Genomic DNA, 14,062 nt, shown 5'->3' on the forward strand with positions numbered 1-14,062 from the left:
TCATCAACAACCTTAGGTGGATGACGAAATTACATTAAACGTGAAATTATGAAATTTTGATCCTCAAAGTGTCTACTTGGAAGCAAATGACATTGTAAATGTGACACGTATTACAAGAATAACCCAAATTTCTTCTTTGATGACTTCATTCCATCTGTAGCATTCAAGTAGTAAGAATTCAAGTGAAAAACCATCTTCTTTTTCCCAAAACCACTTCATTCATCTGCCCCCTGTTTTCCACCATTCCCCTGTATAAATAGGGAACCTGAAGTGAACAGAGGCATCACAAACTGAAAGCACAGAGAAAGAAAAACACAGAGTGGGAGAGTAATCAGAGAGCAATTTAGCAACAGCAATGGCCCATTGCTAGTTCTTCTCTCTGTTTTCGATTTCTACATTCAACCTCCATTCATTTCTTTATACACCTTCCTATTCCCTAAATTTATAGCTACTGCCTACTGGTTGTTAATTTGATGGGGGAAGAGGTTTTTCCTTGGTTGAAATCTCTGCCCTTAGCACCAGAGTACCACCCAACCGTAGCCGAGTTTCAGGATCCAATTTCATACATTTTCAAAATCGAAAAAGAAGCTTCCAAGTATGGAATCTGTAAAATCATCCCACCTGTCTCCACATCGCCCAAGAAAACCATAATTTCGAACCTAAATGAGTCTCTGTCTTCCCAAAACCCTGATTCATCACCTACATTCACCACCAGGGGGCAGCAGATCGGTTTTTGCCCACGTAGGCACTTCCGACCTGTTCAGAAATCCGTTTGGGAGAGCGAGGAGCACTACACTCTGGCCCAATTTGAAGCCAAGGCCAAAAGCTTCGAGAAAAATTACTTGAAGAAGGGATCAAATCCGAAGAGGTGCTTGACCGCGTTAGATGTGGAGACGCTTTACTGGAAGGCTTACATGGGCAAACCATTTTCCATTGAGTACGCAAATGACATGCCCGGATCGGCATTTGATCAAACAGTCGGTAGGTTGAAACAGGGGAAGAAGGAAATTGGTGACGTCATGACGGTGGCGGAAAGCCAATGGAATATGAATGCGGCTTCAAGAGCGAAAGGGTCTCTATTGAGGTTCATAAAGGAGGAAATATCTGGTGTCAATTCACCCATGGTTTACATTTCCATGCTGTTTAGCTGGTTTGCTTGGCATGTCGAAGATCATGACCTCCATAGCTTGAATTACATGCATATGGGTGCTTCCAAAACCTGGTATGGCGTGCCCATGGACGCTGCTGTTGCTTTTGAGGATGTGGTCAGAACACATGGTTATGGTGGAGAGATTAATCCAATTGGTATGTCTTAAACTATGATTAATTTGTTAATCTCCCCTGTTTTTTTTTTTTTTTTTTTTTTTTGCTCTGTAATTTCTTATGTTGCTTAAATCTGATGTTATTCACTTATTTGTGTTGTTTTCAGTAACTGTTGCTATGCTTGCGAAGAAGAACACAGTTATGTCCCCAGAAGTTCTTCTAAAGGCCGATGTTCCTTGCTGCAGGTGATCCTGTTTTTGTGTTGCTAGAAAATAAAATAAAATTTGATTGCTATTTATTCTGTTTTTTGTTTTTTTCTAGCTTATTAATAGCTAATGCTTTAAGTTTGTTAGAAATTTACATTTAATTCACACATTTATACTCAGGTTGGTGCAAAATGCTGGAGAATTTGTCGTCACGTTCCCTAGAGCTTATCACTCTGGCTTTAGTCATGGTAAAGCACCCTTATTTTCTTCCTTGTGAAACTTTATCGGTTATGTTACACAAATTAATATATTAAAATATACAGTACAATGATATTCTCAATTTCATTATGGATTGGATCTTCTTTAGACTTATTTTTTTACTTTATTTTTATAGGGTTCAACTGTGCGGAAGCGACTAATATTGCAACCCCGGGATGGCTGATGGTTGCACGAGACGCTGCAATTCGAAGGGTTATAATTAATTTTGCTCCTCTGGTGTCTCACTCTCAGCTACATTATGATCTAGCACTATCACTGTCTGCAAAGTTTGTTCTTTGTTCTTCAACAATGGTTGATTTTGATCTTAATTTGTATAAGAAAATTTTAAAATGTTGTGTTTTATTTGCTTCTACAGTGGCCGAAAGAGCATCAGGCCTGAACCTCGAAGTTCCAGACTGAAAGATAAGTTGAAAGGCGAAGGAGACGCACTGGTAAAAAGACTTTTTCTGCAGGACATGATGCAAAACAACAAGTTGCTTGATCTTTTAGGCCAAGGGTCTCCGATTGCAGTTCTTTCTGAAGAAGCATTAACAAGTTGGATTCCATCGAATTCGAGTAGTGATTTGTCCCTTGGTTTATGCATTCAAAATGATGAAAGATTGTCTTCAAGAAGAAAATCTTCATTTGATAGCTTTGATTCACCAAGAAAGAAGAAAAGGGTGATTGTGAAAAACGGGATCCATAAACCCGATCCTGCAAGTGTATTCTCTTGTGTTACATGTGGGATTTTGTGTTATTCTTGTTTTGCAATCGTTCAGCCATCAAAGGAAGCTGCAGGTTACCTCATGTCAACTCGAGGTGTTAATGGTCTTGTTGCTGCTAATGCTACTAGTTATACAAATGCGGTTGATCTCGGATCCTCGTCAGGTATGATGAATTAAACTCTAATTGTTCAATATAAACATATGATTTCTGAGTTATTTTTTTTATTTGTTTATGGAAGAATGGGAAGTGTTGAAGCGCGATTGTGATCATCTGGTTGATGTTCCGAACAAATCTGAAGATGATGGCTCGGGTACCACGTTAGTTGCAAAACCACAGGATATTGTTGCTTTGGCTTTACAGCTTGTGGCAATAGCTCATGGAGATTGCTCTGAATTCGAGGAAAGAGATGATTCTGATAGATCTAAATCGAGCAAATATTTCACAGAATCGGATGGTTCAATGAGTCGATCTGAATATACAGAAGAGCCTCATATCAACACAAAACCTGAAGATTGTGCGAGAACGCACATTTTCTGTCTACATCATGCTCATCAAGTCGAACAAATTCTGCAGTCGGTAGGGGGAGTTCATATGCTGCTCCTCTGTCATCCAGGTATCCGATAATCAAAAAAAAAAAGTTTTTAACGATTTGCAGAATTTATTAACGGGTTTCTTATCGTTTTCAGATTATCCAACAATAGACGAAGAAGCAAGATCCATGGCGAAAGAATTAGGAACCTATCAAAACTGGACAGATCTCGGATATCGAGATATTAACGAATACGATAAGGCGAAGATACGATTGGCTCTCGATAACGATGAAACAGAACATGGTAACCAGGATTGGGTGGTTAGGTTAGGGCTCGACATTTTCTACAGTGCTAGACTTAGTCAATCCCCGAATTATGCCAAACAGATGCCATACAACTCGGTTATCCATAACGCAATCGGACGCATTCCTCCTCCGTCAACTGAATCAACAATATCAGAACCATCCGGCAAGCAAAAGAAGCCCGTGGTTGCGGGAAAATGGTGCGGGAAAGTTTGGATGTCGAATCAGGTTCATCCATTGCTAGTGGTTAGAGATCTCGAACAACACGATGAAACCAGTCGTTCGGTTTTGTCAATGGTGGAAGGGAAACCTGAAATTGAAAACAGCAGGAAGAGAAAGATGAAGGCTGTTATAGTGGAGTCGTCACTGTCACCATCACCACCACCAGCATCGCCATCTCCACCGTTGCTGATTGGTGGTGTGAGGCGACCACGTAGGAGAAGCCTCCGAAAGGGAACAACAATCCCGAATCTTAACAAAAAACCAAGAGAATCCGACTCGGATTCGGATTTGGATTCGGATTCAGACGACGATTATCGGCCAACGACAACCGGAAGAAGAAGAAGAAGAACAAAAAGTCCGCAGAAGAAAGCAAAAAAAGGTGGTGTGTGTGAAGATGAAAAAGAGAAAGAGAAAGAGAAAGAGGGGGAATTTGGGTGTGATGTTGTAGGGTGTAAGATGAGGTTTGGGAGTGAGGAAGAGGCTATGGCTCATAAAAGGAACGTGTGTACTGTAGAGGGGTGTGGGAAGATATACTTTTCACACAAATACTTGTTGCAGCACGGACGTGTGCATCTGGCTGACCGGCCAATCCGATGCCCGTGGCCCGGGTGCGGCAAGACCTTCAAATGGAAGTGGTCCAAGACCGAACATATAAGGATCCATACCAAAGCCCGCCCGTATATGTGTAAACAAGAAGGATGTGGAAAGAAATTTAGGTTTGTGTCGGATTTTAGCCGTCACAAGCGTGTTACCGGACATTCGGTGGTCAAAAAGAAAAAATAAGTTTAAGAATAAGAAAGGGAATAAGTTTTATAAACAAAGAGGGGTTGTAGTTTTTTTTTTAAGTTAAATGATTGGTTATAGAATAAAGAAACTGTAGTTTCTATTGGAGGAATATACCCCTTTATATATATATGGTTAGGGAGAGAGAGAGAGAGGGGATAAAGTGGCCTTTCTTTGAGGCTGGTGTTGTTATTAGACTTGGTACTTTTACTATATAATATAATATAAAAGTAAAGAGTTATGGTGCAGTTTGTTTATCTTTGCGTGTGTTGGTGTCTTATCTACTATTCTTAAATATTTTATATTTGTTATCTGAGCATCTAATATTAAATTTTTATTTGTAATGGGCTCGCGTCATTTTGTTTGGGTTCAAGTCTGTGGGGAAAAGAAAAACCAATAGAATTTGATTAATCAATAAAAAAGTCCAAATCTATATTTAATGAAAAGCATTGACGATTTAGGATGGTCCCTGTGGTTTAAAGTAATTTTCTCGTTTGGTCCATAACTTATTTTTTTAACTCGCACGGTTCCTATAATTTTATTTTGTTACGTTGTTGGTCCCTATCCGACTTAAAATGACCGATATAGCCTTATCTATTATTTTAATTGTTTTGTTTTATTAAATAAAATTATAAAAGAATTTTGTTTATTGGATGCGGGCCTTACTATTTCTAATATTGTTAAGAATGAAAAGGAAACCTAAACCACTCGACCAAAATCAGTTCCCCTTCTTCCTTCTCCTTTCTCTCCGGCATCACCTCCAATGTGCCATTGAAATCGCTGCCGCCGACGAAGAAAACCTGCACATTGTTGTCTAGCGATTGTGTTCAGGGGAGGTATGTTACTCACTCCTCCTTCTGATCATCTTCCTTCTTTTACCCTAAATCAGCAAACCATTCAACCATTATATGACGCCCCTTTCATATTAACTAACGAAACTGACAACCCACCTCAAGTTCATGTTACCGGAGCCTACAAGAAGAAGCAACCTATTGTGCGAGACCCATCATCCTGCGACCAAATCAACCAACGATTTATGGATTTCGATTTCTTCACCACAGATTTAATCTAAGGTTTGAAATGCTAAATCGAATCAACGTTGAATCGATCCAAGGTGAAGGATGGGGAACGACTGGAACCTTCAAGTTAGACCCCTCCGATCCACCAAAACGACAAACCCATAGGGAGAAGATCGGATGCAGTTGCATTGAATCGTGAGTGCCCTTAGTTTAATCGTTAAATCACAAATCTGTCTGTAACAATTTTCTAATTACTGATCAATCTATTGAGTCTCCATGGCACAAAATGTTCTCTTGTGTTGATTCACTTGTATTGTATTTTGGATTTTTGTATCTGTGATTTTTCTATCAACGATTTTGTTTTTGGATTTGATGTACAAGTTCAATTTTAGATATATTTCAGATTTATTATTGAACTTTACATTATGGTTGGATTTGTGTTTAGTTTGGGGTGATTTTATATGGTACTAGATATGTAGCCCGAGATGATGACCGGAGTTGGTGCTGGAACCGGATTTATGGCCAGAGATGGTGACCAGATGTGGTGTCGGGAGGAGGATTAAGGTGGGGTGGACCGGTGGGTCTCATTTCCAACAATTTATTAATAGTTTATATTATTTAAAATAATTGAAATAATAAAAAAGGATTTAACAAAATAAAATATATCAATAAGGGTAAAATAGTCATTCTACGTGTAATAGGGACCAAAGATGCAACAGAATTAAACTACAGGGACAGTCCGAGTTTAAAAAAAATAAGTTAGAAACCAAACGTGTAAATTACCCCAAACCATAGGGACCATCCGTGTAATTTACTCTTCTGTAATATAATACATATAAAAATCAAATCGTTTGGACCCTCATTCTTTTATAGGACCGATCCAATACTAGACTCTTTTGGATATGGATCGGTCCGAACTGTGTGTTTCCAAACCACATTCGACAGGCTTTGACCGAATGTTTGGCTCGATTTAACCGGTTCAAATTCATTTTTATTTTAAACTAGGTGTGAGACTATGGATGGAAATTTCACCCGACCAGGTGGGGAACCCGGTTGACCCACCCCAATCGGGGACGGGTATTTTCCCCCAAAACGGGTACCGGGTACCGGGTCGGGGATCCCCATTATGTTAAAACTAGAGATGGGGTTGGGCCAGGTATAACAATCCCCAACCTGCCCCGCCCCCGCTTTGATGAATATATATATATATATATATATATATATATATATATATATATATATATATATATATAGAGAGAGAGAGAGAGAAAGAGAAAGAGTTAGGTTCAAATATTTTAAGTAATTATTATGTTATTGTATGCATAAATTTGGACTAATCAAAATTAAATAATTAATTAAATAAATAAGGATAATTTAGTAATTTGCTTAAAATCCTCCAGCGCAGCGGCACTCCGGTGGACACTAGCGAACCTTTGTGGGGTTGCCCATCATCGTCTTCTTCATAGATCGGGAGAGGGAATAATCGAGCGATCAACCATCGAACAAAGGTGGTCTTGGTAGTGGTAATCGATCAGTAACAGAAGTGAAGAAGTCGGGGTCCTTGGTGGTAGCGAATACGTCAAACACCGCCTTCCCCATCAGTGGAAACCACCATCTGGCTCGTTACGTTATGAATTACATCAAAACCCTAACTGAATTCAGCGATGAATTAAACGCGTGCCTGCGTGACCACCGTGTCGGAGACAATCTAGATTCATCGTCTTCACCTGACACAAGCCTTGGACACGAAGACGATTCGAACATTGGAAACACATCTTCATTTCCAATGGCTTAAAATTCCGATCATTAATGTCGATTCTGGAATGCAACCTCGAGGAAAAGTCAAAATTGTACAAAGACGAAGCCCTAGGGCACCTTTTCATGATGAACAACATCAACTACATGGGTCGCTTCATACGATTATGTCAATTTGGGGGTGCAGGTCTGTCCAAGCTTAAGAGCAGAGATTTGGAATGGTACTTTTTCAGTGTCCTGGATAAGAAGTATGGTAATGGGTCATGTACAAAACGAGCAACTGATAAAGGGTACTGGAAGACAATTGGGAATATTCGTCTATTTACCATAGGTCTCAACTGGTTGGCATGGAAAAAAAACCTCTGGTGTATCATAGTGGTCGGGCACCAAAGGGAGAGAGGACAAACTGGGTTATGCATGAATACAGACTCATTGATCAGGAGTTGGAAAAAGCTGGAATTATCCAGGTGAGATCCTTGTAATGTTCATAACATACAAATGCATATGCAATAGGTGCATGAGAAAATTATATGGCTTCAACATCATAGTGATCATACATCATGCTAGTGAGCACCTTTGATGCTGAAATGTCTCAACTTGAAGCTGCCCGCAAAATATATTCACAGGTATATAATCCTTTGGTACGCAGTAATCAAAGAGGGAATGGAATTGAGCATTACAACGGAATGGAATGTGATTCCAGACATTTTTTTCTTATTGTAAGTTTTTGTAAATAATGCAGGGATCATCAAGCTTCCAAACAGGTGGGGATGCAACAAAGTGAACAATTCTCTTCCTTCACTTTTTTTAAAAAAAATTGAAAATTAATTTACATTTGTTATATTGTTTTAGACAAAACTTCAAAAATGGTCCCTGTGGTTTTCGAAAATATCAAGTTTAGTCCCTAAGTTCAAAAAACCTTACGGATCGTCCCTATGGTTTCAAAACTTTTAACATTTGGTCCCTCCGGCTAACACCATTACCATTTAGCCGTTAAGTCAGGGGCATTTTTGTCATTTCACTCCTTAGGGACCATTTATGAGGTTTTGTATTCTTTTTTTTAAATAAATAAAATTTAATATGCAAGGGGTCCCACCTCTCTCTCTCTCTCTCTTAACGAAAAATTAGAAAAGGAAGTGAAAGACCTAAGAAGAAAAGCACCTCCTGTTTCTCTTTCTTTCCCTTCCCCTCTCCATCTTCATCTTTAACCCAAAACAAGGGAGGAAAAGACGAGGCAAAACCCTAACAAATTTCATGTAAATTTGATCCTCTCTTTGTGGGTATTGTTGCTTTTTCTTTAATTTGGAACCATGGATTACGATAGCATTGAATGCGTTTCAACCTCAGATGGATTGGGCAACGAAGAGATCCCACATCATCATCATCATTTTACGTCATCCAAAACTCACAACGTCAATGTTATTCCTTCAAAAATCCATCCCACCAGTGTCCATGAACTTCTTGAATGCCCTGTATGTACAAACTCAATGTACCCTCTGATTCATCAGGTTCTCTATCTTTTCTCCTCTTAATCCTTATGATTCTGATTCTCAAGTTTGTCTTCATCACGTCTTTCAATTCCTATGCTGTTTTCGACAATGATTTTGACAAATCGGTACTTTTGGAGTTAAAGAGCTTCGTTTACAATCCATCGGGAGTGCTGGAAACCTGGAGAGAAAGATATTCAGATCTCTCTTCGAGGGTAGGATTCTCATATGGGTCGTAATGTGAAATTGATGGGTATAGTGTCCTTTCGCCCAATTGTTACCAGCGCCGGACTGGCCAAAAACAAAGTTATCAGGCCTGAAGATCTGTCCGTAAGCACCAGATCTGAGACTGTCCATGGTACCAGGCTCCAGATCCATGAGCACCGCGCGTGGAACAAACCTGCCGCCACTAGCCTCATTGTAATAAACGTTGATCCTCTCAAGCTGGAGTTCAGAGTCTCCGGGAAGTAAATACTTCCCTGTGACATCGATGTCGTGCTCTGTACACACGACCTCCCAAAACTTGGCACCAATCTGGTTACCACATTGGCCACCTTGAATGTGAAGAATCTCACGCATTTTCAAATGGAAATGAAGGAATGAAAAATCTAGGGGTAAGAGACAAAGCTGCAGGAGAGAGAGAGAGAGAGAGAGAGAGAGAGAGAGAGAGAGAGAGAGAGAGAGAGGTGGGACCCTTGCATATTAAATTTTATTTATTATTTATTTATTTTAAAAAAAGGAATACAAAACCTCATAAATGGTCCCTAAGGAGTGAAATGACAAAAATGCCCCTGACTTAATGGCTAAATGGTAACGGAGTTAGCTGGAGGGACCAAATATTAAAAGTTTTGAAACCATAGGGACGATCCGTGAGGTTTTTTGAACTTAGGGATTAAACTTGATATTTTCGAAAACCACAGGGACCATTTTTGAAGTTTTGTCATTGTTTTATATTAGGAATTCATAATCCATTCTTAGTAGTCTTTTCTGAAGGTCCTTTTTTGACAATCCCGTGGAATGATGGAAGAATCGTGAATTACTTGATGATGTTCATTCTGTTGAGAAAACAAAGTGTTGACCAGAACAAGACCTCTCCTTATCTAGGCGTAGATTTGGTATTTTTGTCTTCCTTTTTTTTTTGCCATTTTTAAACAATTTTCATCATGGTTTTGTTTAAATTTGATTTCTCTTTAATGGGTTTTTCGTGACTTTATTTTAGTTTGCTTCTTTATGCTTGAATTTTATCTTATATTTTCGGTTTATAATGATCAAGTGTTGAATACCATTATTTTTGTAGGTACGAAACGAGAGATATCAAAGCAAAACATGGTACATATGAAACTTACAACATTCTACTGGAATGAAATCTTGAATTCTGATTCTGTCATAATAGAATCTTGAAGATGAACAATAACCACCGATCTTCCAAAAAGAATGAATTATTCTATCAGAATAATATACAATATAATAAAAAAAATGTAATAGTATATTCTAGTAGAATGATTTATATATTGTGTTTTTTTGTTATTAATAAGTGTAACATTCTCATAGAATGGTATATATATATATATATATATATATATATATATATATATATATATATATATATATATATATATATTCTAAGAATGTAATGAATTTTTTTTAACTTGTATCCAAAATTTTGTTATATTTCAAGATGTTCATTAAATCAAAATATATATTATGTCAGAATGTGTATTCTTGTATGGTTTAATCATATTTGTTATTTTTCAGTATATTTATAAAAATATTTCGTCAGAATTTTCGAATTAGGAGAATTATCATACATACAACCAGATTTTTAAAATTAATAAAATCTATTTTCCTTAAAATATGCAATTTTTCTTTTTTTAAATTTATGTTAATTGACTCAAATATCCTTAGAATGAAATTAGATGGTATTTTTTAATTATATTTAATTTAATAATATGTATTATTCACTTTCCAAAATTAAGTAAAATGATTGGTCCACAATTATGCATACAATAACACAATACTTAGTTGAATAGAATAACCTAAGCCTATATATATATATATATATATATATATATATATATATATATATATATATATATATATATATATATATATATATATATATAGAGAGAGAGAGAGAGAGAGAGAGTTAGGTTCAAATGTTTTCACTATCTATTGTGTGCATGTATGATTGATTCTGGACCAATCATTTTAATTATTTTAAGAAAGTAATTAATGTATATTAAATGTTAAAGATGTAATTAGTACCCATTATATCTTCAACATGTAATATGCATTAATTACTTTTTTAAAATAAATAAAATGATTGGTTCAGAATCAATCATACATGCACACAATAGATAGTCAAAACAAAATAACCTAACCCTATATATATATATATATATATATATATATATATATATATATATATATATATATATATATATATATATCGATCATTTATTGAATTTGAAATAAGTCCACTAAAAATAAATTGATCCATATTAGACTATCAGAGATAGAGTCCATATACCAAATTACGTTCCCAATTTCAAGAGTTCATCAATCGTCACTTTGTTCATCGGTTTGTATACAAAATCGTCACTTTTCGTTTTGATGCTTGTTAAACTTAATGATTAATGTAAACAGAATCTGATTATGACATATGGTTTTGATCACTTATTAAACTTGTTTTGTGTGTGTGTGTGTAAGTTAAGTTTATTATGTTGATAGATTGGAGATGGGTCGGGGACGGGTTGAGGAAAAGCCCAAAATACAAAGGGGAGGGGATTTGATTCCCCGCATCCGTCGGGGACGGGAATGGGGACGAGGTTAGACACTCGGGGATGGGGACGGGGATGGTCAACTCCACCCCCAAACACGCCCCATTTTCATCCCTATGTGAGACCATGTATTACATGAATTTATTTTAAAAAAAAATTAATATAAAATTCAAAATATTTGTGAAGTTTGAATTTATAAGAAAAATAAGAAAAATATTGAATTATAAAAATTAAAGTGTTTTTTTCTCTTTTAAATTTAAACAAATAATTTAGATAAATAAATAAAAGAAATTAATGAAACTTTAATTTAGTAATTTTGAAATTAGAAGAAAAAAATTTATTAATGAAATTGATATGCATTTATTATTAATTTAAATAATATGTGGAATTTAAAAAAAAAATAAAAAAACCATAAAATAACATATGCAATAAAAATTAATTTAAAATAATAACAAAATGAATAAAAATATGAATTGAGACACAAATATCTTTATTTATTAGAGTAGAAGAATGCAATGTTACCCTCAATTTGGAACCTAAATTTTCATCTTTGTATAGTCACTTTACAGTTATTCCAATATCAATGATCAAATCAAATCTACATCTTTGAAAAAAAAATCAAATCAAATCTTTCAGCAAACATTACCCAGGTTCATAAAAAGGGTAATATCAAGAAAAAGGAGAAAAAATGCATTATGTTCTACTACTACTACTACTGGTACTTGCTTTCCTTCGTGATTCCAAGAACATTCGTACAGTTGACAAGATGAACGAGGGTTCAGCCATTGCACCAGTTCCAGATTCCCCATGCGATACAGGTGGTATAAGATTGATTCCAAATTCATCAATCGCCATGATATGCTTTTCTGTAAACGAATTCCTCCACATATATGAGTTCATCGATGGCGCAACAAAAATCGGCTTCTCATAATCCCATGCTCGAACAATACTCGTCAACAAATTGTCACACAGTCCACCAGCAATCTAAATTGTGGATCCACAACAACAAGATTAAAAGGGCGATCGAACAATTTCAATTTCAAAAGAAAAGGAAATTAGGGTTTAATTTACCTTGGCGAGTGTATTTGCTGACAATGGGGCGATTACCATTATATCAGCCCACCTACGAAGCTCTATGTGAAGGACGCTGTCTCCTATTTTGGACCATGCGGACCATTCATGTTCATCAGTGTAAAGCATTACGTTTTTGGGAATTGATGCAAGATCGACGAATGTCAAAGACGTTTGTGTCACAACAGCTTTTACATCTGCCCAATCTGAGAAACAGCTGCAGAGATGGCCGAATTTAATGGCAGCTACACTTCCACATGCTGCAAGAAGAATTCGGGGTTTTCTTGGAGCAGTACTCACTTGCATTGGATCGTTTCTGGGTACACCTCCAATGTATGCCATTCTCTGGATAAATAATGTTCAAAAGTTTATAAATCATTATGTTTAGAGTAAACTATGGAATTTGGTAGATAATACTGAAATCGAACATTGAATTTGGCATCTATACATCCGATTATTGACATCGGATTCAATATGGAGTATGAATTATCTTAGTGCCAAATTTGTGATGGGAAAACAGTAGATATGACCGGAAATTGACTGTACATTTTCTTATTTCTACATTTGTGATTTGCCTTTGAAAGGCAATCGAGAATCATACTTAGAAATTCAAACTCAACGGTAAAGAAAATTAAAGAAACCCATTTCAATTGTTGCGTAATCGAAGATCTTAACACCGGAATGGTGAAAAAGAAACCAAGAAACCGAAAGATCGAATCTCTTAATTGTTGATTTGATATAACAACAAAAACAAAAGTATATGATTGACGGTGTAGAGAGAGGCTGAAATGAAAACTGATACCTTGAATTAAGAAGTCCCGTTTGCTAGATTGATTCCGGTAGTCGCCGTTTGTTCAGTCTCCGGCGGTCCGTGTACGCCTGAGAAAGAGAGGAGAGAAGCGATGAGTCAATTGAGTGAAACTGGTGAGGGTAGAGATGAATTAAATGAAAATCAATTTATAATTTTTTTTTCATCGTTAAACTTTTCTTTTTGGGCATGTACTTTGGTGAAAAACAATATGCCCCCTAAGGTTTAATCACTTTGTCAAAATAACAGAAATAAACAAAAAAATGTAATTGTTATCCTTATTTTGTCGGGGCGTAAATCTTTTATTACTTCGTGGTAAAAGTTAAATACAGTCTATTATTATGTGTAAGAATTATGGCCAGTGACATGATGATTAAGAGGGTGTTTGACTTAGTTTTTGTGGGCAAAAGTCCTTTTTGTAAAAGAACTTTTTGTAAAAGTTGTTTTTTAAAATATGTTTGGATTAGCTTTTAAAGGGAAAAAGTCAAAAGTTAAAGTATTTGATTTAACTTTTACATGTAAAATGACTAAGACCGGAGGGTGTGTGAGGGACTCTTTCCTCACTTTTGGTGGACCATACCCCTCTTTCTCTCACCAAAAAGCCAAGGAATGGATGGAAAGCTCTTCCCTCACTTTTTTTTTAATATATTTCATACATATATTATACTTATTTTGTAGGGATTAAAAACCATTAATTTTGATATATTTTTTATATTTTTGTAATAGGTATATAATTTTATAAATATTAAAAAAAATAAAAAGAAAAAAATAATAAAAAAAAATAATTGGCCAATGAGAAGCGGAGAGAGAGTGCGGCACCCCCTCCCCCCACCTCTTTTCCCGCACTGCTTT

General features: G+C 36.2%; 2 protein-coding genes and 1 long non-coding RNA gene across 4 annotated transcripts; 2 read left to right on the forward strand and 1 right to left on the reverse strand.

Moving 5' to 3' along the window:
• Positions 1–312: 312 nt before the first annotated feature.
• LOC145082594 (lysine-specific demethylase JMJ705-like) lies at positions 313–4,489 on the forward strand. Its single transcript, XM_079023324.1, has 7 exons — positions 313–1,305; positions 1,430–1,508; positions 1,650–1,717; positions 1,864–2,014; positions 2,104–2,615; positions 2,692–3,066; positions 3,140–4,489. Exons 1-7 carry the CDS (start codon positions 474–476, stop codon positions 4,288–4,290), a joined length of 3,168 nt encoding a protein of 1,055 aa, XP_078879450.1. The 5' UTR covers positions 313–473; the 3' UTR covers positions 4,291–4,489.
• A 2,210-nt stretch (positions 4,490–6,699) lies between these two features.
• Positions 6,700–10,093, forward strand: LOC145082610 (uncharacterized). Of its 2 annotated transcripts, none has more exons than XR_013697121.1 (4): positions 6,700–7,690; positions 7,807–7,828; positions 9,533–9,666; positions 9,849–10,093. It is a non-coding gene; the product is annotated as an uncharacterized LOC145082610 (long non-coding RNA). The 2 variants fall into 2 exon arrangements; XR_013697132.1 differs by having other exon boundaries at positions 9,545–9,666.
• Positions 10,094–11,794: 1,701 nt separating this feature from the next.
• LOC145068024 (putative phosphopantothenoylcysteine decarboxylase) lies at positions 11,795–13,327 on the reverse strand. Its single transcript, XM_079015029.1, has 3 exons — positions 13,205–13,327; positions 12,403–12,747; positions 11,795–12,315 (listed from the first exon to the last, which is right to left on the reverse strand). Exons 2-3 carry the CDS (start codon positions 12,742–12,744, stop codon positions 12,025–12,027), a joined length of 633 nt encoding a protein of 210 aa, XP_078871155.1. The 5' UTR covers positions 12,745–12,747; positions 13,205–13,327; the 3' UTR covers positions 11,795–12,024.
• Between the last annotated feature and the right edge of the window lie 735 nt (positions 13,328–14,062).

Source organism: Lactuca serriola, chromosome 1 (assembly GCF_051521515.1).
Source record: "Lactuca serriola cultivar US96UC23 chromosome 1, Lser_US96UC23_V15, whole genome shotgun sequence".
Lineage (NCBI taxonomy): Eukaryota > Viridiplantae > Streptophyta > Magnoliopsida > Asterales > Asteraceae > Lactuca > Lactuca serriola.

Excerpts from the sequence above, each read along its gene's own strand:
- LOC145082594 (XM_079023324.1), top strand. The coding sequence starts at position 474 with ATGGGGGAAGAGGTTTTTCCTTGGTTGAAATCTCTGCCCTTAGCACCA. Across the intron at positions 2,015-2,103 it reads GCACTATCACTGTCTGCAAA|TGGCCGAAAGAGCATCAGGC; the intron begins GTTTGTTCTTTG and ends TTGCTTCTACAG. Across the intron at positions 3,067-3,139 it reads GCTGCTCCTCTGTCATCCAG|ATTATCCAACAATAGACGAA; the intron begins GTATCCGATAAT and ends TATCGTTTTCAG.
- LOC145068024 (XM_079015029.1), bottom strand. The coding sequence starts at position 12,744 with ATGGCATACATTGGAGGTGTACCCAGAAACGATCCAATGCAAGTGAGT. Across the intron at positions 12,316-12,402 it reads CAGCAAATACACTCGCCAAG|ATTGCTGGTGGACTGTGTGA; the intron begins GTAAATTAAACC and ends TCCACAATTTAG.